Source organism: Pelecanus crispus, chromosome 1 (assembly GCF_030463565.1).
Source record: "Pelecanus crispus isolate bPelCri1 chromosome 1, bPelCri1.pri, whole genome shotgun sequence".
NCBI lineage: Eukaryota > Metazoa > Chordata > Aves > Pelecaniformes > Pelecanidae > Pelecanus > Pelecanus crispus.
The window spans coordinates 12,621,928-12,644,383 of record NC_134643.1 but is presented as its reverse complement, the minus strand read 5'-3'; the positions used below and the strand labels follow the sequence as shown (position 1 = coordinate 12,644,383).

The 22,456-nt window shown below is 41.0% G+C and overlaps 1 protein-coding gene across 5 annotated transcripts in view; it reads left to right on the top strand.

The window, feature by feature from the left end:
• Nucleotides 1–17,036, top strand: part of CD36 (CD36 molecule (CD36 blood group)) — a 42,436-nt gene extending 25,400 nt beyond the window's left edge. For all 5 annotated transcript variants that reach the window (XM_075706936.1, XM_075706928.1, XM_075706910.1 and 2 more), the window contains exons 5-14: nucleotides 3,239–3,418; nucleotides 3,566–3,657; nucleotides 4,094–4,140; nucleotides 6,685–6,754; nucleotides 8,403–8,590; nucleotides 9,405–9,523; nucleotides 12,597–12,670; nucleotides 13,455–13,509; nucleotides 13,706–13,870; nucleotides 14,609–17,036. In XM_075706936.1, coding sequence (XP_075563051.1) covers nucleotides 3,239–3,418; nucleotides 3,566–3,657; nucleotides 4,094–4,140; nucleotides 6,685–6,754; nucleotides 8,403–8,590; nucleotides 9,405–9,523; nucleotides 12,597–12,670; nucleotides 13,455–13,509; nucleotides 13,706–13,870 — 990 coding nt within the window. In that variant the 3' untranslated portion in view covers nucleotides 14,609–17,036. The remainder of the gene's footprint in view (nucleotides 1–3,238; nucleotides 3,419–3,565; nucleotides 3,658–4,093; nucleotides 4,141–6,684; nucleotides 6,755–8,402; nucleotides 8,591–9,404; nucleotides 9,524–12,596; nucleotides 12,671–13,454; nucleotides 13,510–13,705; nucleotides 13,871–14,608) is intronic.
• The last annotated feature ends 5,420 nt before the right edge of the window (nucleotides 17,037–22,456 follow it).

Genomic DNA, 22,456 nt, shown 5'->3' with positions numbered 1-22,456 from the left:
TGATTCTCTCCCCCATCCCATTGGGGTAGGGGGAGTGAGCAAGCGGCTGCGTGGTGCTTAGTTGCTGGCTGGGGCTAAACCACGACAGGAAGGGAGACTAGATGAGTGTCATGGTTTAACCCCAGTGGGCAACTAAGCACCACACAGCTGCTCGCTCACTCCCCCCACAATGAGATGGGGGAGGGAATTAGAAGGGTAAAGTGAGAAAACTCATGGGTTGAGATAAAGACAGTTTAATAGGTAAAGCAAAAGCTGCACACACAACTAAAGCAAAACAAGGAATTCATTCACCACTTCCCGTTGGCAGGCAGGTGTTCAGCCATCTCCAGGAAAGCAGGGCTCCATTACTCGTTAACAGTTATTTGGGAAGGCAAATGCCATCACTCCAAACATCCCCCTCTTCCTTCTTCTTCCCCCAGCTTTATATGCTGAGCATGACGCCATATGGTGTGGGATATCCCTTTGGTCAGTGAAGGTCACCTGTCCTGGCTGTGTCCCCTCCCAGCTTCTTGTGCACCCCCAGCCTGCTCGCTGGTGGGGTGGAGTGAGAAGCGGAAAAGCCCTTGACTGTGTAAGCACTGCTGAGCAGTAACTAGAACATCCCTGTATTATCAACACTGTTTTCAGCACAGATCCAAAACATATCCCCATCCTAGCTACTATGAAGAAAATTAACTCTACCCCAGCCAAAACCAGCACAATGAGATTTTGTAGAACCTTGTCCAATTGCACCTTGAAAACCTCCAGTGATGGAGACTCCATGACATTCCAGTGATTGACTGTTCTCACTGTAAAAAATTTCTTTCTTCTATCAAGATGAAACCTTTCCTGGTGCAACATGTACCCATTGCCCCTTGTCTTCTCCATGTCGCTCCTTGTGAAGAAAGAGCCTCCTTCCTCTTCCTAGCTGCCCTACAAGTACTGCAATATTGTGATGAGGTCCACCTGAGCCTTCTTTGCTCCAGGGAGAAAAGACCTAATAAATAAAGGCAGACCCTATTCAGACCAGATATATTCTGCCTGTGTCCTAATTTAGGCCAGCATTTCTCTTGCAGGAAGCTGTTCTTGTTTCCTGTACTTCATGTCACAGTACTAACTAACACTGCTCAGCTCCCACACTTTACACTACATAGCTTTTTATGGGTCTAAGCATAGGCTTACGCCTGGAAGCAGCTGTGTTAGGGGAGATGGAAAGAGAGGATCCAAGCCCCATGGTGTTGTTCAGAAAAAAACTGATGTAAACCCAAATTCCCAGAGAGGCTCTGCCTATCTCATCTGACAGCACTGACCTGAGTCCAGCAGAGCCCACCTCGGGTCCTGCACTTGGGTCACAACAACCCCATGCAATGCTACAGGCTTGGGGAAGAGTGGCTGGAAAGCTGCCTGGCTGAAAAGGACCTGGGGGTGCTGGTCGACAGCGGGCTGAACATGAGCCAGCAGTGTGCCCAGGTGGCCAAGAAGGCCAACAGCATCCTGGCTTGTGTCAGGAATAGTGTGGCCAGCAGGAGCAGGGAGGTGATTGTGCCCCGTACTCGGCGCTGGTGAGGCTGCACCTGGAATACTGTGTCCAGTTTTGGGCCCCTCACTACAAGAAAGACCTTGAGGTGCTGGAGCGTGTCCAGAGAAGGGCAACGAAGCTGGTGAAGGGTCTGGAGCACAGGGCTGATGGGGAGCGGCTGAGGGAACTGGGGTTGTTCAGCCTGGAGAAGAGGAGGCTGAGGGGAGACCTTATCACTCTCTACAACTCCCTGAAAGGAGGTTGTAGTGAGGTGGGTGTTGGTCTCTTCTCCCATGTAGTTAGCGATAGGATGAGAGGAAATGGGCTCAAGCTGCTCCAGGGGAGGTTTAGGCTGGAAATTAGGAAGAATTTCTTCACGGAAGGGGTAGTCAAGCATTGGAACAGGCTGCCCAGAGAGGTGGTGGAGTCACCATCCCTGGAAGTGTTCAAACAACGGGTAGATGTGGTACTCTGGGACATGGTTTAGTCTAGTCTACCCTTAATTGGTTTAGTGTGGACTTGGTAATGTTAGGTTAATGGTTGGACTGGATGATCTTAAAGGTCTTTTCCAACCTAAATGATTCTATGATTCTATATCATAACCTCGTTGTCAAAATACTCACAAGGGAATTCACAGAGATGTTTTTCACACTTTCTTAACCTTGAGGAGATTGAACCCACATCTCCTCTATCTCATGAACTTGTCATATCCATGCTTTCTGCTTACTCTGTGTTCAAGAGACAAGAGTGAAAGATTCATGGGGTTGAGGAGGGCAGGAAATGGGAACAGAAGAGACTGTTCCATTGCTATCCCCATAGCACTAAGTACGAAGAGATGGTCTATCAACAGGCTGAGCACTTGCTCTAAGAGAAGGACTTGTTTTTAAACAGATTTAGTTATCAAAATTGTTACAATTTCCTGCTTCACCAGACAGGCTAACATAGATAATTTCTTTTTGCTTTTCACAAGCTATTCAGTGCCTTTAGGGACTTGACTGTGTTTATGCCTCTGGGAACATTCATTACAATTACTGCTGGTAAATCTACATTATTCTTCATCGAATTAGGAAAAGTTATCCATTATTTAGAATTAAAGCTGTTCAGAAAGGACTTGTTTGTTGTAAATATATAGTCTTTCTAAGAAATAATGGAGATTCAGCACTTGGTCAGTTTTATGCAGAATACAGTTGTATTGCTGCTAGCATAACAGCAAATCTAAACCACTTATCTAAACCAATAAGTAGCAAGGCTTGTATATTTTTGCTTACATGTTTATAGTGTGACTGAGTCTGAAGTATGTGACATGTGGAGATGACAGAAAAGAGGTAGAAAACCAGAAGTGGTACAACCATGTTATACAGACAGGGATTTGAGATTATTACTTGGAGATATTGCCCATGGTCCTGGGCAACTGGCTCTTGGTGGCTCTGCTTGAGCAGGGAGGTTGGACCAGATGATCTCCGGAGGCTCCTTCCAACCTCAGCTGTTCTGTGATTCTGTGATTAGGGATGATCTAGTGTACTCATGCAAGCAGTAAAGACAAATTGTCTGCCTCTATGTAAGTTATGCCCCATAACTGTTTTGCTAAGGGTTGTCAGTTTTAAGTAGAAACTTAACTTACAGTGAGCTGCAACTCTGGAAACTGGCTCTGACAGAGATTTCTTGCAGTCAATCTCCGTGTTTTTGATCCAAAGCACATGCAGAATTTTATACTAAATGTTAATTTTATTGCTGTTGTAGGCTGCACCTGCCTTGTATACAAACAATTTTATACAACTACTATTAAATACTTGGATTAAAGCTTCTAAGTCATCTATGCTGCAGAACAGAACAGTGAAAGAATTACTGTGGGGATACAAAGATCCCTTCTTAAACAAGGTCCCCTTCCCCTTGGACCCAGTTCTGGGAGTCTTCTACCCGGTAAGTGAAACCAATGAGGAGGCAAAGCCTTCAGTTACCATTCTGTGAATAAAAATTAAGGCAGCTGCTGTGAGGAAGAAAAATATGACAATGCTACAATCTGGTTCAGTACTTCTAACTTATTCCTTCTTCTTGTGTCTGTTACAGTATAATGGGACACTCGACGGACTTTACAAAGTCTATACTGGGAAAGAAGATATTAAAAAAACAGCAATAATTGAAAGCTATAAAAACAAAAGGTATCATAGCATTGTATAATTAAAAACCATACATATTTTCAAGGTATGGCTTTTAAGGCTGGATTCACTTAGAGCTATAGATAAATGGAAAATTTTCAACAATTCAAGGAAAGCTGGATCAAGCCCTTGGCTTAGCAAAACCACCTTTCTCTCTCAGCTATTCATGATTCTGTTAGGAGCCTAGATTTGAGACAATTATTGATTCTTTGATACAAGTAGTTACTTCTGGTTTGCGTACTTAAGTAGCTAGATCCCTTTTATCCTATTCTAATGCATCATATAGTTTATCTGAATAAATGAATGAACATCTCTATGCTCTGACTTTGCTAATGGATCAGGCTTATACTGGAGCAGTTATATTTAGCAATACAGGTAATGAAATGCATTACGTGGTGTAATATACTACATGCAGCGTGACTTTTTTTTTGTCTTAAAGGAATCTTTCATACTGGAAAGATCACTGCGATTTGGTTAATGGCACAGGTGAGCCTATTAAAGCTTTTTAGAACTTCAACACATTTCTTGATATTGCTAGGGAATAATAAGATACAATTTTTAAATTAATTCCCCTGGGCTTTGACAGTTCTGTATTCTGTATATTAAATGTCTATATAAATATGAATGTATACATACTACTACTATTTTACATTCATATGTGTGTAGCTATTATAATATATATATTATACATTATTGTATTTTATTTTATATGTCCATGTACACATACCCTCTTCAGCTAGAGTAAATGTGGAAGAGACACAAGAAAAGAATTTAGCGCTCTGTTTCTACTAATTATCTTTATGGTAAAATATAACTAAGATTCTTTTTCTCTGCTATAGCAGTTGAAAATTATCTTCGCTTTCTAATAATATACATTCATTTACAGTGTTGAAAAATTAAATTAAATGCACCACTGAGATATGAAAAGAAATTGAGGTGACAAGGGAGAAGGCTGTCAGATGGGTGGTTTGGCGGCCACTAGCAAGTGAAGATGGATGAAGAAGAGAAGTAGATTAGTTTGGAATGAATAAGCTAGAGAGGAATATTTTTGAATTTGCTTTTGGAATGCATATGAAAATAGTTGAGTTATTTAAGAGACATTTGTTCAAGATGGTATTTTTCTTCTTGATGAGTGAAAACTTTGCTGTGAGGACACCAGAATCTGTTGAGCTAAGGCTGGCAGATGTCATGGTGGAGGCTTTTGCAGAGAGCTGTAGGCCTTCAGTGAGCAAGTACCAAAACAAGCAGGGTTTGGGGTTGTTTTTTTTTCCCTTTTCTGTGCTACTTTAGCTGGCATAGAATCATAGAATCATTAAGATTGGAAAGGATCTCTAAGATCATCAGTCCAACCATCAACCCAACACCACCATGCCCACTAAATGATGTCCCAAAGTGCCACATCTGCCTGTTTTTTGAACACTTCCAGGGATGGTGACTCCACCACCTCTCTGCGCAGCCTGTTCCAATGCTTGACTACCCTTTCCGTGAAGAAATTTTTCCTAATATCCAGTGTAAATCTCCTCTGGCAATAGATCATTTTCCTTATAACCCAGAGCACATGGCAAGTTATTTTGAAGTTTTTCAAAGACATTACAAGAATCTGACTTTCCAAAAGTATGTGAATCAGGAAGGATTAGTTCTTTTTTAAACTATGTAATTAATTTTATCAGAGAATATTTTCTCAGGTTCTGGGACTTTCCTTCTTTCTTGTGGAGCCTGAATCCTTTCTTCTCAGGATCAGCTTTTTGTTTTTTCTTCTTCCACAGCTGATGGAATAAACACACTCAGCTAACTAGACTAAGTGCTCCAGTACAGTGAAAATGTGGAACTTTTCCTTGTTAGCAAAGGTTATCGCACAGTTTTACAAGAGCATTCAGTGTGACTGCTCAGGAGAGATCATGTGTTTAGAGAAGCAGCAGGTTTAAAAAGTCTTGTAAGTGTGGGAATTCCTTCTTGTAAGCTTTCACACCAAAGCACAGAATGTATAGTATAGGTAAATATCTAGATAAAAATATTAAGCAGTATTCTTGTATGGGGCTTGAAATGTGTCCATGGTTGCAAACTCTCCAAGACTGCCAAGATTTAGAAATAGAGTGGGTGTCTAGGATGATCTTGGATCTTCTTTAAGAAAAAGTGCTTCTGTCAGCCATGGGCAAGTAGCAGTATGTAATTTAGCTCTTGCCAACTAGATTCAAAGATAACACAAACATTTTCAATCCCTTGGTTACGGCTGCTGACTAAGCAACTAAACAGAATTGTAGCAAAGAGTAACAAATGTGCTGTTTAAAGGTTTGTTACAACACCTTGTTTGCGAAAATGGCAGGGAGTCCTCTTACTTAACTCTGGACGCTTGCAATGCAGAAATAGGCATCTGAACTGGCTGTGTTCTTTTTATAATGAGTGGAGAAAAAGACATCACCAAAGTGCTATTCCTCTGACCTATTTGGCATGTCTACCATGGGGTGAGATGTGTTGTGCCCTAGAAGTGCTTCCTTCTCTCCATTAGCTATAGAGAGTATCTCAGCTTACAAAGAAGAGGTCTGCTTGAGCAGTATTTGGTGAAAAAAAGTTTAGCACTGATTATTAAATAGGCAGTTTTGAAGTCTAAAGCTGTGTTTCTTGTAAGCGCTGAGTGCCATAACTGCAAATGAACCAAGCATCTCTAGAAAGGTGTACATCTTTAGACTGCATAAACCTTGAAGCAATGGCACCAGGTATTGGGATTCGTATTAAGCAGGACTGGTTTTTGTATCCTCTGTTTTTAATGGGCTTGATCATACAGCTCCACATCTGTGAAAAAAAAAAAAAAAAATAGCTGCCATAATTTGGCTTGCTTTCAAAAACAATACAATCTTGTCTATGGAGTGCCTGTCACTGTGCAATAACTTACGTAAGTATTCTCCTGAAAAAATGACTCATTTTGTTTACCTGTTTCATGGCTTTATAGAAAAGTAACAGCTGAGTATTGAGATAGAAATTTAATCATGTCTTCTAAGAGGAATTGCTTTCAAACTCTTATTTTATTCACAGATGGGGCATCATTCCCACCATTTGTTAAGAAGGATCAGACACTGCGCTTCTTCTCCTCCGATATTTGCAGGTAGGCTGGTGCCTCCCTGGTGTGTGCCACCCAAATGTTGTTTTGTTTCAGAGGGCAGCTGCAGTGGTTCTGCTTGGGCTCAGGTCACCGAGGCAGTTCAACATAAACGTTTCACTTAAACAGAAGTAAATTTGTGAGCTGTGCTCAAGATTCAGAACCTGATTCTGTCACTTTTATTTATGTGAAGTAGCAAGCTATTTGCAGTGTATTTTATTTCAGCCACTTACAGATGTATAATTCAGGAATACCTGACACTGTTGTGAGCTGTTACAGATCTATGAAAGACATTGAGGGCCACAGGGTTCAAAGTCTTGAATTTCTTCTAAGATCAGGACCCAAACTACAACCTACCTTATTTGGTCTGAGAAGGCAATAGGTACAGCAGGGACCAGTTAGTCTTGTCTTTGGCATTTCTGCAGAACATCATCTATGCAGAACAGGATTTACTGTCATCCACTAGATACACAAAATTGTTTTCTCACAGGATATTTTTACATATTTTATTTTTATGTATTTACAAACAAACAAACCTGCTTAATACATCCCATACTGATGGCTTTTCAGCCTGCTGCTTCTGCTGTCTCTATCCAGTGTCCCTGAGTTCTCCAGTGGGATCACTGAAAGCAAGGTTAAAAGATTTAAAGTGCATCACAGGTTCGACCCCTTTATTTATTTTGCTGCCTGGAAACAGCTGCTTCCTTTTAACTAGGTTTAAAGCGGGCCGTTTCCTTTGCAGACTTTGTTTTTAAAAATCAATGTTTTTACATGAAGTTGAAGTTCTTTTTTTTTTTTTTTTTTTTTTTTGTGAAGTAATTGTATCCCCAAACTGGAAAGCATTTCACATGGAAGTCATGGAAAAGGGAATTCTACGCAGAGGAGAAATGATAAAGTTCTTTGGATCGATTGCACACAGTTTGAGAAATCCCTCTGGCCATTAAATTCTCACAATTAATGAACAATGAAGAAGGACAGTAACAATCGCCCAAAGGTCATTCTGAAATGGGGTCATGGAAAGTGGTTCTGTCCCTGTTGCAAAACCCAGAAACCCATTTGTTTGGCTGCAATACGAAGTGTCACTGCCCTGGTTACGTTACTGTGTAACAACCATTTCTCCGTATCATTGACAATGTATCAGCAAAAAGAAGCTTAAGTGGTATTCTGATTCATATGCAATGGAAGAAGGTTATATGCAGAATGTTGCCTGCATCATAAGCTTAGATTAGTATCATCAGGTCAGCAAAAACCCATAGCAGAGCTGATTTATATTGATAAGTTTCTCTACTGTAGTCAAAAAACTTTCATAATATTCATAAAAACAGTCGGTGTAGAAGTGTGTAGGGAAAAAACCTCTTGTTAGTTTTGTGTATAATGTTTATTAGTAGTATTAGTATTTTTGTCTGTCTTTTTGTCTATTGTCATGTTCACCGCTGAGCTTGTACATCCTTTTGTGAAAGTGTGGAATAGTCTCCATTACAGAGGAACACCCCTGCAAACTGCTGAACAGTGTGAAGGGAGCCTGGGCATTGGCTCTCTGGAGTACTTGTTTCTTTTGAGAGAGAGGCACTTGGGGGATTCTTAAGGAATACCGCCAGGAATTCAGATTTTTAATCCAAATGACTGAAACACGTCTCTCCTCTTTGATGTTTAGATCGATCTATGGAGTTTTCCAGGGCAAGCAGGAAGTGAAGGGGATCTCACTCTATCGTTTCACAGTTCCTCGTGAAGCATTTGCATCACCTGCTGAAGTTGGAGATAATTACTGCTTCTGTACAGATGAAATCATATCAAAGAACTGCACACTAGCTGGAGTCCTAGACATTAGTGCCTGCAAAGGAGGTATAGTAGTGACACGGTACTGCCAAACAAGCCATTTAGCTGGGAGGAAAAGAACATGTCCTGTAGCTGAGGTGTTACTCGAAGATCCAGGATGTTCGTGTTTGTCTGTGAATGCTTCCACAGATTGCCTGTGAGACCTTTCACTTTTCTGTAGCCTCATTTCCCAAAATGAGGACTATAGTATTTCTGTATTTTGCCTAGTGCTATGCAAAATCGTGATGCTACAGATTGCATATTGAAACTGCAGGAATGCATGTATAGAAAGGAAAGAAGAGGATTCTATAGGCACTGTATAAAAGCCAGAGATAGTCACAGTCCTTGTATTTGTGATAATGCACACATGTAGTCTGTGTATGTGTGTGTACACAAGTATATACACATGCAGAGATTGAGAGACACTATTGGCTAAGATTAGCTTTGGTTTAATAAAATAAATATATACAGAGTGTGTTTGGTGCAGAGTGGACAGCATGGGCTCCCTTCAGTCTTGCTTTCCACTAAAACAAGATCATTAGGGTGGGGAGAAACAGTGATAGTCAGGTCCTCACCTCAGTGTGAAACTGGGAGCGCTGCCAGCTCCACAGTGTGGGCACAGACAAGCAGGCTTTATAACTGCAATTTATTTCACTATGCAAATTTTCCTTACGACAGTAGAATCACAGACATGCTCAAAATTTGGGGGGAGGGCTGGGATTATTAACATTTTTATCAGGATTGTGTGTCTAAAACTATGTCTGCATGGAAAATGGCCTCAGAAGATGAGCACTGAAACAAAGCTTAATGATTCAAGTGAGTTTGTTTTTTTTTCAAATAGGAAGACCGGTATTTATCTCTCTTCCACATTTTCTTCATGCAAGTGATTCTATATTACATGATGTTGAAGGCCTGAGCCCAAATGAGAAGGAGCATGAGACGTTTCTAGATGTAGAGCCTGTAAGTGCTAATATTTGATAATTGTTACTCAGTAAACTTGCGATGTTTAAATTTAATTGTAGTAGAGTAGGCCTTTTACCAGAGGGACAAGCAGAAGACACAATAATTTCATGCTTGCTTTTGCAAGTTCTGCTCACAAAAGTGTTAAGGTTTTAGCAGGGGAAATTTAGAGCAGAACTTTGTCTCATTCTGACCTTCAAAGTTTGGAAAACAAGTTTTGAAATTTCCTCATTGGGAATGTGGGATTAAATAGATTCTGCAGACTTTGAAGTGTGCTATAGCTTTTCTATTACCTTTGAGAAAATTCTTTTCTATGAAAGTTCTTCTGTTCCCTCTATACTTAATTTTTTTCATTTTCTATAACTAGCCTTTTTTGTATAATTACTATCTCGATTGATATTAAATAAACATAGATCAGTTTATTTCCAAGAAAATTGCTAGAAGTCTGAACAGACTAGTTTAGAACAGACCTAATATAGACTTTGTGACTCAGATTGTCCAACAGAGCTCCCAAACTGAATGAATTTGTGACAGCTCTGGTTTTGATTGCCTCCAATTTTACCTCTACTTCTGTTCCAGTGATTGAGATTCTTCAGTGTATTTACCAAAGTTTTCTGAATTGTGTCATGAATTCTAAGGTTTCAAAATTTTATTTTGCTCTGAATTTTGATGAAAAGGTAAAATTCAGGATTTTTCACTAAAATACTTTTAGTCATGTAATTTGACAGTTAAGTGATGTAACGTCATTGAGGATATCTAAAGTTAAATCTTTGTTTCACCTTATTTGGAATGGAGACATCAATGAGAATTTTCTGAACCTGATACAAAATTTTCAAGAATCACACTCTGTCTTGTTTTTGTGGAGGACAGAGGGGAAAAGAAGGAGATGAAGAAAAGATCTGGTCTTTGTTTTGATATGTTTGTTCTGATATGAAACATTTGTTTTCAGCCCTATGCAAGTTAAACACCCTTCTTATAGAAAAGAAAATTTAGCTATTTTCTGGTGGAAAAAAACCCTAAAACATATTTTTATATGAAACATTTCATGACTGAATTAGTATTTTTAACCTTTTTTTGCCTTTAGTTTTAATTGCAGATTACAAAATTCACTATGGTGAAGCCACAAAATCAGAACTTCTGTGAGAAGTGAATCATAGACTCATAGAATGCTTTGGGTTGGAAGGGACCTTTAGAGGTCATCCAGCCCAACCCCCCTGCAGTGAGCAGGGACAGCTTTAACCACATCAGGGTGCTCAGAGCCCCATCCCAGAGCCTTGTCCAACCTGGCCTGGGATGTTTCCAGGGATGGGGCCTCCACTACCTCTCTGGGCAACCTGGTCCAGTGCATCACCACACTCATTGTAAAACATTTCTTTCTTATATCCAGTCTAAATCTATTCTTTTTCAGTTTAAAACCATTACTCCTTGTCACAACAGGCCTTGCTAAAAAGATTGTCCCCATCCTTCCTGTAGGCCCCCTTTAAGTACTGGAAGGCTGCAATAAGGTCTTCTCGCAGCCTTCTCTTCTCCAGGCTGAACAACCCCAACACTCTCAGCCTGGCCTTGTAGGAGAGGTGGTCCAGCCATCAGATAATTTTTGTGGTCCTCCTCTGGACCCACTCCAACAGGTAGGTCCATGTCCTTCTTGTGCTGAGGGCCCCAGAGCTGGACGCAGTACTCCAGATGAGGTCTCACCAGAGCAGAGTAGAGGGGCAGAATCACCTCCCTCGACCTGCTGGCCACGCTTCTTGTGATGCAGCCCAGGATACGGTTGGCTTTCTGGGCTGCAAGCGCACATTGCCGGCTCATGTCCAGCTTTTCATCCACCAGTACCCCCAAGTCCTTCTCCACAGGGCTGCTCTCAATCTCTTCATCCCCCAGCCTGTATTGATATCAGGGTTGATATCAAAGGCTGCCCCGTCCCAGGTGCAGGACCTTGCACTTGGCCTTGTTGAACCTCATGAGGTTCACAGAGGCCCACCTCTCCAGCTTGTCCAGGTCCCCCTGGATGACATCTCGTCCTCCTGGCGTGTCAACCGCACCACTCAGCTTGGTGTCATCTGCAAACTTGCTGAGGGTGCACTCAATCCCACTCTCTATGTCATTGATGAAGATGTTAAATAGCACCTGTCCCAGTACAGACCCCTGAGGGACTCCACTTGTCACCGGTCTCCATGTGGACATCGAGACATTGACCACAACCCTCTGGATGCGACCATCCAGCCAATTCCTTATCCACCAAACAGTCCACCCATCAAACCCATATCTCCCCAATTTAGAGAGAAGGATGTTGTGGGGGACTGTGTCGAACGCTTTACAGAAATCCAAGTAGATGACATCCATTGCTTTTCCCTTGTCCACTGATGCAGTCACTCCTTCCTAGAAAGCCACGAGGTTGGTCAGGCAGGACTTGCCCTTGGTGAAGCCATGCTGGCTGTCTCGAATCACCTCCCTGTCCTCCATGTGCTTGAGCATAGCTTCTAGGAGGATCTGCTCCATGATCTTCCCAGGCACAGAGGTGAGGCTGACAGGTCGGTAGTTCCCAGGGTCCTCCTTTCTTCCCTTTTTAAAAATGGGCACAACATTCCCCTTCTTCCAGTCAGCAGGGACTTCACCTGACTGCCAGGACTTTTCAGATATCATGGAGAGTGGCTTGGCAACTACATCAGCCAATTCCCTCAGGACTCTGGGGTGCATCTCATGAGGTCCCATAGACTTGTGCCCATGCAGGTTCTTCAGGTGGTCTTGAACCTGATCTTCCCTTACAGTGGGAGGGGCTTTGCCCCCCTGGTCCCCATCTTTTGGTCCATCGACTCAGGAGGGGTGAGGAGAGAGGTTGCCGGTGAAGACTGAGGCAAAGAAGTTGTTGAGTACCTCAGCCTTCTCCTTGTCCGTTGATACAAGGTCACCATTCTTGTGGCAAGAGACCCTTAGAAACATTACAATTTCATAAAAATGGAATCCTTCAAAACATAAAATAATACCAAAGTGCTTTTTGACACAGTCCATATTCTAGGCTTAGGCATCCAATTAAAAAAATTAAATTAATGTGGGGTTTTTTTTCTGGTTTTAGATCACTGGTTTTACACTACAATTTGCGAAAAGGCTGCAAGTAAACCTCCTTGTGAAGCCTGCACCAAAAATTGAGTAAGTATTACTTCCTTATTTTGTTTTTAAAGACTTTTTTCAAGAGGGCTTATTAGCCTATGAGAGTGCCAGTAGAAATGGTTGGGAAAAGAAGGAACAAAAATACTTTCCCAAACCTTTTTCATCTTGCTTGCAAAAATTTTAGTCATAACTTTTCAGAGAACATAAATTTCAGCAAAAGAGCAAGCCTTCTTGAGCAAGGCACTGCCCAAGTATTTTAACACACACTTGATTTCTCCACAGAAGCTTACAAAGCAACATGTTCTTAAAAATAACATTCTTACAAACCCCAAATGGGTGTCATGAGGATGAACTAGGAGGCAAAATGTATTTTCTGTAATAAATCCAATGAGAGAGACATTTTATGTATGCTCTGTCACTAGATGGATTTTATCACAACAGTTGACGGGTCTCTAGCTGTTTCTTTTCTCTTCAGTGGCCCAAATGTACATGTACAGACGTGCATTTTGGCATCCTGTACATCTGGCAGGTGAACACCACACAGATCTTCAGACTCTCCCACCAACACCTAGCTGTGTCCAGCCTTTCTTCTTTCTGACTACCCACATATGGAAGACTAGACAAAAAAGAGATGGTTACCTGATATGTGAAATGGCTGTTATTAATCGTAGGCTTATCTTTTTTCAGTCCAAAACTATACTAAAAAGGTACAACTGGAAGGTAGAAATGTAGTTAGAAGAGAAGAAAAATATTTAAGTAGAGACTGGGCTTATGCACCAAACTAAAGGTAACATGCCATACCTATTTTATTTTCTCATTTCAGAGCTTTATCAAAAGTTCAAAAACCTTATATTTTTCCTCTTCTTTGGCTAAATGAGGTTAGTATATTTTCTTTCTATTAATCTTCACTGTTTAAAAAAAAAAGAAAAAAAAAGAGGCCTAGCTTTTTCAGTCCTGCTGCCCTGAAATTGGGCAATTAAACTCATGCTGTGATTTGCACATGCCAAGAATATATTCAGCAAGTGAGGTTTTGCATACTTACCTTTCACTGACATTTTTCTTGCACTGTTTCAGTCTGCTGTTATCGGGGATGCAAAAGCAGAAATGTTCAGAAAAAAAGTCACTGGTCGGGTCCAGATGCTGAGTGTGCTGCAGATGGTGTTAATGATTGCAGGTTCTGTGCTGTTCCTCGCATTCATGGGTTCCTATTTCATATGCAGATCAAAGAAATTAAAATAAGTAAGTAAAGCACTAATGGCTTAGTCCTCTGCAGTAACTTCTCCTCAGTTTCAAGAAGTTCAGAATCATTACCTATTTAGCTGTTCCTATTTTTTAAGTACTAGCAAATTCAGCAGTTGTTCTGTGGGAAATTATCCAGATAATTTAGGTAATGTTTTAAAATTCTTTTCCCAGCCTTAGTATTTCAGGATGCTCTTAACACACCCAGGAGAGGGTATTGGGAACTATATCAGAAGACCAACTTTTTTTTTATTCCAAAACACAACATGATTGTCGTGAGTTTATGAAAATAGGCATTTTAACCAAGACTGCTAAAGTGTTCAGAAGTGCCCTCTAGTACCTCTCTGGGACAGAGGCCACACAGCTGTAGATTCCTGTGCTCTTCCAGGACATACCCCTCTCTGGTGTTCAGAGAACCCACTGTAAATGACATTTTTTACTGAGTGATGGATAGGGTTTCTCACTTCCTTCTCTCAGTTGTGCATCACTGTCATGTTAGTCTAAACATCTCTTGAACATATCTAGCCAACTAAGTCTAAATATACTCCCATCATGGGTAAAATAACAAAGTGGTAGATTAATGCACTGACTTCTAGGGGAACAAACACATTTTCGAAGTGATTTAAATGAAGTGCAGAGACATGAATGTTATGGTGAAAAGTATGCTCTAGTAAAGAGATATTTTAAGAAGAAGACTTACCTCATCACATGCTGAATTCTGATTTTATTTCACAACAGGTAACAAAAGACTTCAGAGGTAGGCAATGTTTAATGGAAATTTCAGCCAAGCAACACGTTAAAATTCAGAGACAAAAGATACGATGCAAGGCACAGTCAGTCTACATGCTATGGAATTCAACATGCTTTTCCATTTTGAGAAGACCAACTCACTAACCCGAATAAGCTGATGTTTCCAAAGGTCCACACTTCTGACATCACTAAAGAGGCCACCATGGAAACTAGGCTTTCAAATGACTTTGATTATTTGAACCTTGCTACATATTTTAAATGACATTCAAGCAGACTGAAGTTGAGATGCAGCTGGATTTTAGTCCACCTTCTGCCATTTATGCAACTTGCTACTTTTTTTCTTCTGGGATTTGCAAGACAAATGAAAGCCATTTGCTGATGTTCTGTCTCTGAGCACAGGCTGGGAATGACAACACCTTTGAGCTCATGCTGTGCTCTGGATGTTCCCATTGCAATGTTTCTTTCTGTTCCTTCAAGGAATGGAAGCTGCTGCAATAGAACTGCTCTCTGTCCTTTATTCAGGGATGTGAATTGCATTGAATGTGAAGTTTATTTTGAAAATTACTAACTGTAATACATGGAGTTAATAAAAGACTTACTAAAACACGTGTTTTATACATTTTATATGGAGATGGCTCATAGATACACCACAGTCATTCATATGTTGATGGAGCTCATCAACATTTGGCTCCACAGCTGTTTAGCAAACAGAGCTACTCCCTAACTCCCAACCTGCTCCACTGCTCTTACTGTTGCTTCCTGTGTGCTTTTCTTTCTGGCTGTTGCTTGAACACCAGCCTCTGTTCTGCCCTAATCCCACTTTGCCCAAGGCCTCCCTTATGGAATGATCTCATATCATCTTTAGGGTCAAGAGAAAATACTCCAGAATGCTCCAGGCACAGGAAGGACTGAGATAATGATTTTGATCAAACATTAGAGGGTTCTGCTTCCTTGCTATAGAAGAACATAAATGAAAACAGGTAGCCCCGGTTTTTTACTGATAAGCCATCTGCCACAAGGAAGTACGTGCAACCATTTATTTAATGAGGTGCATCAGCCTGTAGACAGGTAGCAAACACTGCCATTTGCGTAAATGGTTTACTTTTTCATTTAATCTGAATGCCATATCTTAGAAATGAGAGTCAATGGGGCAGATATTGAGTGTTGTGGGGTTTCGCCTTTACCCATGGACTCACTGAATTCAGAACAAGAGCCTAAATTGAGCATTTTCAACAATTTCTTATTGGATATTTTGCTGCCTTAAATAAGAGCTGCAAAGAAAAAGGAAGATCAAAAATGGCCAGCCTCTCATAGCCTGGTGTTTGGAAATAGCTCTACAATGGACTTTTTAAACCAGAAGGATTTATCTTGCTAGTAAAGGACAATATCTTTCAGCAGGTATCCTTAGTAAGGTGTTTCCACCCTTTGGAAATAAAGGGAAAAAACCAACAGACTAAAATGCTGTTGTTTTAATCCCATGTTCCTTGTGGACAAAGTTGTGTAACTACCAACAGAGCTGATGAATCACAGAAATCCTAAGAGATTATTCTTGAAGGCAAGGTCTATGTGGTACCTGGCTACACTCTCTTTTTCCAGCCATGAGCTGGAAATGCAAAGTAACAGGGCAGGAGATGTGAAGGAGGCCTGGCACTCAAGGGAAGTTCTGCTCCCATTTAGAGAGCCAATGAATTTGATTAGTCAAGGTGCTTGCTAGTCAATGAAAAATAAGACCTTTCTCTCACGTCTACATTATTGCTGGTGTCATATGTGATGCTCTGTTCTCATATTAGTCTAGGGACAGTTTGACGCAATTGAAGGCATCTTGAGAGTCCTATGACCTAGTCAAAAAAGTATGAGGATCACTGAAGTCATTAAGTCACCTTCTCCTCTGAAAGATGCATGGCTCTGTTGTGGTTCAAGATCTGACACCAGGTTTTTATAATAAAACTAGTCTTACATGCCAGGATCTAAAAATGAGATCTGTTCACCAAAGTAACAACAGCAATGTTCCTGTCGTTTTTGATACACTAGCATTTCAGCTTCATTTTCTTTGGCTTCAAGTCCATTGTCAGCAAGTTAGTGTTTGCGCTACTCGTGTTGTTTAGTGCTATGTGGTGTTCCAGCAGCAGTGATCCAGCAAGTCAGGCCATGATTTTAGATGCCTCAGGGCCCAATTTTGCATGCACACAAATAAGTTTGTTCATATGTATAATCTCATTGATCTCAATGCAGGTTTGGACTTTTAAATTACATTCAGCACCTAGACTGAACTTGAATTATATTCAGAGTTATTTTGTCCAAAGCATTGGTTACAGTTACTGTTAATTCATGTTATGAAGGCTAATGTGAAGTATTTACATTTGTTCAAACAATGCAGGATAAACATTTATTAGAAATGTTAATGAACTCCATACAAATAAAATAAAGCTCAAACTCTTGTTTCTGAGATCTTTATGTCTAATTGTAAATTAAGCCTTCTGCATTGGACAATGAACTCCTTGTGTTTATTTTCTTGGCATTTTGGGTGTGTTTTCTTTTCCTAGAGACTGATTTTATAAATTCATGAGTAAGCAAGCGTATGGCTAACCTTGTTATGTCATTGTACTCTGGCACATCACAGCTGGTTAGAAGTATACACCACGTTTCACGTCACTGCTTGATATATTATAAAAACCAGTGACATACAACATTTATGCTCTGGATTACAAAAAAGAGGAGACTTTACGGGCACAGCTGAGCACCAGTATGTCTAAACTGAAGCAATTCTAAAACATTCCCAGGAAACCAAGCTCAGAGGGATACCTGCTTTCAACTCCCTTGAGCTGGAGGTGTTGGCAGGATGGTATTAGCACATCCAGCAGCACATTACAACATCCTTTGCTGGCTCTGCTGGCCCAGCAAGTTGGGCGGGAGGGGCGGCTGGCTACACTCGTGCCTCACGTTCCCTACCCACCACAGGTCCTTATGGATGAAAATCACTGGTGAAAATCAGATCTGACCCAGCCCATATACTTACACCCCAGAGCAGGTGTGCCAGCTTTTGACTTCTAATTCTAATTATGCTTTCAAAGCCTTTCTTAAAACCTGTTCTTCCCACCTAGCCTACCAGTGTTTGTTAAGGTAATGTAAACATGCTATTACACCCCGAAAAAGAAAGAAAAATCATGTTTTCTCTGTTCTTTTAACTGTGAGATTAGGCAAGGACTTGTTTTATTCATGGGTGTACACATCAACGGTATTTAAAAAAAATATATATTTAATAACTAATAAAATACGTTTACAGCTTTTTTTTTTTTTCAGTAGCCATATAAAACCAAAAACCAAAAAGGCAAATGTCCCACACTTACCAAATGCAAACTGAATTTATAAATAAATGCTATTCATTTTCTATTCTCTGTCCCCTCTTTGCACACCAGGTATCCCTGATACTCTGTGGTCGCACTCCCTCCCAGCAGTACCCAAAGGAGCCAGGGACATAAAGCCCAGCCAGCTCCAGGCTGGGACTTTTCTCAGCTCTACTGTGTAAGAAAAGAAACCAAATGCTTTGCAGTAGGCGCCACCCAAAGGGCATACAGTTTTTCACAAGTTCTCCTGCTTCATTTCAGCATAGGCAGTCAAAAATAATGCTGGTTAAATTCATTGTTGCTTCTTCTGCCAGTTGACATCACCAGAAAAAATTACATCACTTTAAAAGCAGGATGAGAAAAAACACATCCTAAGTGTCTGCTGAACGACAGATTGTTGGATGCAGCACTAAACCAGAAATTTTGATGCCCATTAACATTCTGGACTGTTTTACTAAGGCCAGGGTTTCCCTTGAGTTCGTGAATTGTTGTTTTACAAAATACATGCTTGATGTAACCAGGCACACCCATATTTTTCAGGACTATTTCTTGCCCAGCATCACTTGTGTAACACCAAGGATTTGTGGACAAATCTGAACTCACATATAGCCATGTGTGTGCTCTTTTATGTGACTTAGGTTTTGGTTGCACCTTAAACACATTTGCAGTTTCAGCCCCACTAGAATATATGTGTGTAGGACCGGGAAAGTCGCATTTTTGCCTTTACTTTTTCCTCATAATTTTTCCAAATGGAAAGCCCACATATGTGAATGCTTCTAAAGGTAAATTTCTCCACTGATTCTTTCATGATAGGAGGTAAAACATGAAAGGGGTGATCTGCCCTTCACCTCAAACCAGCAGCAGAAGGTAAAAGCCTGCTGGAGGTGCACGTACTTTTTGGCGCTGACATATAAATCCAGACATTTTCTGTGTTTTTACCACAAATGTGGAAGCATATCCTTTTCTGTGAATTCACTCTACAGGTGTAACTATTTATCTTTGCACTGGTCAAACACTGGGTCTGCCTTGCGAAATCAGAAGTTATCACCACAATTAATGCACATGGATGGACACATACACACATACACACACATACGCTGACTGATGTGGCAGCAGCTGCATTTTATTCTGCAGTCTTGACAACCTCAGCCTGGTTGTCTTCAGCAGGATAAATTGAAGAACACTGTTGACATTCATGAACTCACACTGACAGAAAACAAGGACAAAAGGGGAACCAGGACCCTCTAATTGTTTCTATTTTTCCTATGAGCAATGGGAAAAAGCACTAAGAAAGAACTTTTCGCAAAGCATATACTTTAATTTAATGACAAGCCAGTGCAGTTAAGAAGTTAATTCAGGAAATCTATTCCAGATGCCATCTAATTTTCCAGGCAGGAGACAGAGACTTCCCTGAGCACCCAGGAGCATCACCCGCTTTGGTGAAAGGATGTACATACGTGTCTCCTGCGTAAGATCCTTTGGCACTTAGTACAATCCTGAAGGAGCTGTATCTGACAGATGTACACAATGTTTCTAGCAGTAAAAACAAGTGAATGACTAGAGGTATCAGTCAGAATGTGGAATATGTGGGTTTCAAAAGCCTCTATTTTCATGTGAAATCATTTAGAGTACATCATTAATTCAGATGAAGAGAGTGTTCTATGATTCATTGTATTTCTTCAAATGAAGCTTAAGTCCTAGAGGAAGATAAGTGCTAATCCACAAAGATGAAGGGGATCTTGGCTCTGGATACTGATTGAGAGACAGAGGACTCTTTTAGTGCTGGTTTTAATTCTTACTGGGTTTAAACCAGAAGTAGTAAAAAAATCAAGGACCAGAGACTCTTGATCTCCCTTTCTAGCCAGCTGCAGGAAATATAACACAAGTGCTAAATGTATCTTCTCCTTAAGGAAGGAGAAAGACGGATCACTTCCTGGAGTTTAGATGATCTATTTCTTAGCACACCAGCTTTTATGAATCCAGATGAAGAGCCAGATTTTACCTTGTGTTTCACCTGAATTCCTTCCTGGGGCCAAGCACGCCTTAGGCATTGCAGCACCAACTATCAAAACATTTAAGTACTTCTGTTTAATGCTGCTTTGACCCCAAAGGAGCTGCTCTGTCTGGAATACCTGAGTGAAGAGGCTAGAGGTTCGTGAAGTCTGGTCAAGTTTTACACAAAGATAAAGAAAGGCAAGTCTGCATAGATGGTTTAACATGGCAATGCCTCATACCCCTGCAGAAAACTTTCAAGAGTGTATTTAGCTCAAAGTCATCTGCTAAGAGTGCCAGTCCTGCAATCTGTGCTTCATGGCTTCCCAAACATGAGTGGTCAGTGGCCCAGGCTGCTGTGGTGAAGGGCAGATCACACCATGTCAAAGCCTCCCAGACAGCAGGTGATAGCTGTTATTCAGTAGTATAGAATAGAATCATAGAATCATAGAATCGTCTAGGTTGGAAAAGACCTTTAAGATCATCCAGTCCAACCATTAACCTACACTACCAAGCCCACCTAAACCAATCAAGGGTAGACTAGACTAAACCATATCCCGAAGTGCCACATCTACCTGTTTTTTGAACACTTCCAGGGATGGTGACTCCACCACCTCTCTGGGTATCTAATATGTTTATTCATGAATAGCTGAAAAATTGATCTTATTAAAATGCTTACATTTGAGACAGAACAAGTCAAACATATCGTGGTGGTGCTACCTTAAATTAATATATTTGACTTTGCATATCAACCTCTCTGATGTAGCACACACAGGAGACAGTTTAAGCAGCTATCTCTGAACAATCAGAACAATCTGAACAAACAAATTTTTGACAAGTGGTTAAATTCACCTATTTGGTCTTCATCTGAAAAAGACCAGAAGTTCTCACTGTTGCACAAAGGATGATAAAATAGGTCTACAGGCACAAAGATTTATCTGTGGGGCCTGTAACTCATGATATACAGCAACTGTAACAGTGATTCTTCTATTTGGGCAAAACAAAACCCAAACAAATAGGAAGGAAGGGGAAAAGAGAGAAGGGAAAAAAAAAAAAGGAATGCGCTTCAGAGTGGCCAGCCTGGATGAGAAGTGACAGGGGTCCCTCCAGATGAGCACCCTCTCAGGGCATCCTCTCCAGTGAAGCATTGCCTGCAAATACCATTTTCAAAGTAATTGCAGTTACATCTTGATCTCGCTTGCCCTCCCTCATTGTGCTATTAGAGTTGACTGGCACATGCTTCAATCAGGAATAATTTTGCAGCTCTAACTGGCTGCTGAGCCTTGTGTGTGTACATTACTGGGAAATGTTAATTGTCTATCTGAACAACTCTTATCTGCTATGATCTACTTGCTCCCTAATATATGGCTTTAAAATAAAAATTATGAAGTGGAGAATGAAATGTAGAGGGAAGAAGGAAAGGCAACTCACATGGCAATGGCAATGACTTTCAACAAAACCCAACTGAACAGCCGTAACAGCAATTTCTGAGCACCCCCATGCTAGGCAATGAGGGTAAGAGCACTCTGGAAGACCAGGACAGGGAGAAAAGCTGCAGATGCAGGTAGGGGTGTGCAGGTGGATGGCTATAAAGTGAAAGGCAGGCTGCAGTGCTCCACAAGAAGGACTACAAGGCTGAACACAGCAGGCCCTGGGCATTGCACAGGTTGGGGCACCAGGGACATCATCTCACTAGTGAGTTTGTTGCCCACCAGCCCCCAAACTGTTCACTACTGATACCCTACCAAGTGTGGGTGTGTGCCATACACACATGCAAGCCAAGCAGGGAAAGCAGGAATGCTGCAAACAGTCTCAATCACGTAACTATATAAATGGAATACATCTCAGGACACCTAATTTTTCTATTAGCAGCTAGTTTAGGAAGGCCTGGGTCTCCCACAGAGTCCATATCATACTGCTTGTCCCTCATGGATACCTCAAATGTCCCAGACAGAGCATGTCATGTGAGAAGTCTTGCTAGATCTTTCTATAATCTCTTTCCATAGCTGTATTTTCAGGACTGGGCTCTTTAACACAGTTGCTGGGCTGAAAACAAGGCAGAAAGAGAGGTAATGAGTACAGGAGGCCACAAAAGTCATGTAGGAGGCTAGAAACCAAGACTTTTTGACTAGCTTTGGCAGAGTCCCTCTGAGACAGCTGGCCTTTGCATATCTCCATCTCAGGTACCCAACTGTCCCTTGCTGAGCAGCCAAGTTACCTTATCCATAGATATGGGACTAGATACATAAAACTTAAATCCTTTGCTTGTTTTTGCTTCACACCTGAGCCCTTTTATGGAAGCTCCCCTAAAGCTCTTTGTAGGCAGAAGACAGAAATGAATGAAGAGAATACCCAGATAAATAATTCAGGAACAGATTTCTATTAACTTCTCTTGCTAATATCTTCTAAGGTTTTTTTACAGCCACTTCTTGGATGTTCCAAAATAGTGGTTAGGAAGAAACGCTCTCTTGCAGCCTGAAACCCTGGATGGCACGTTTAG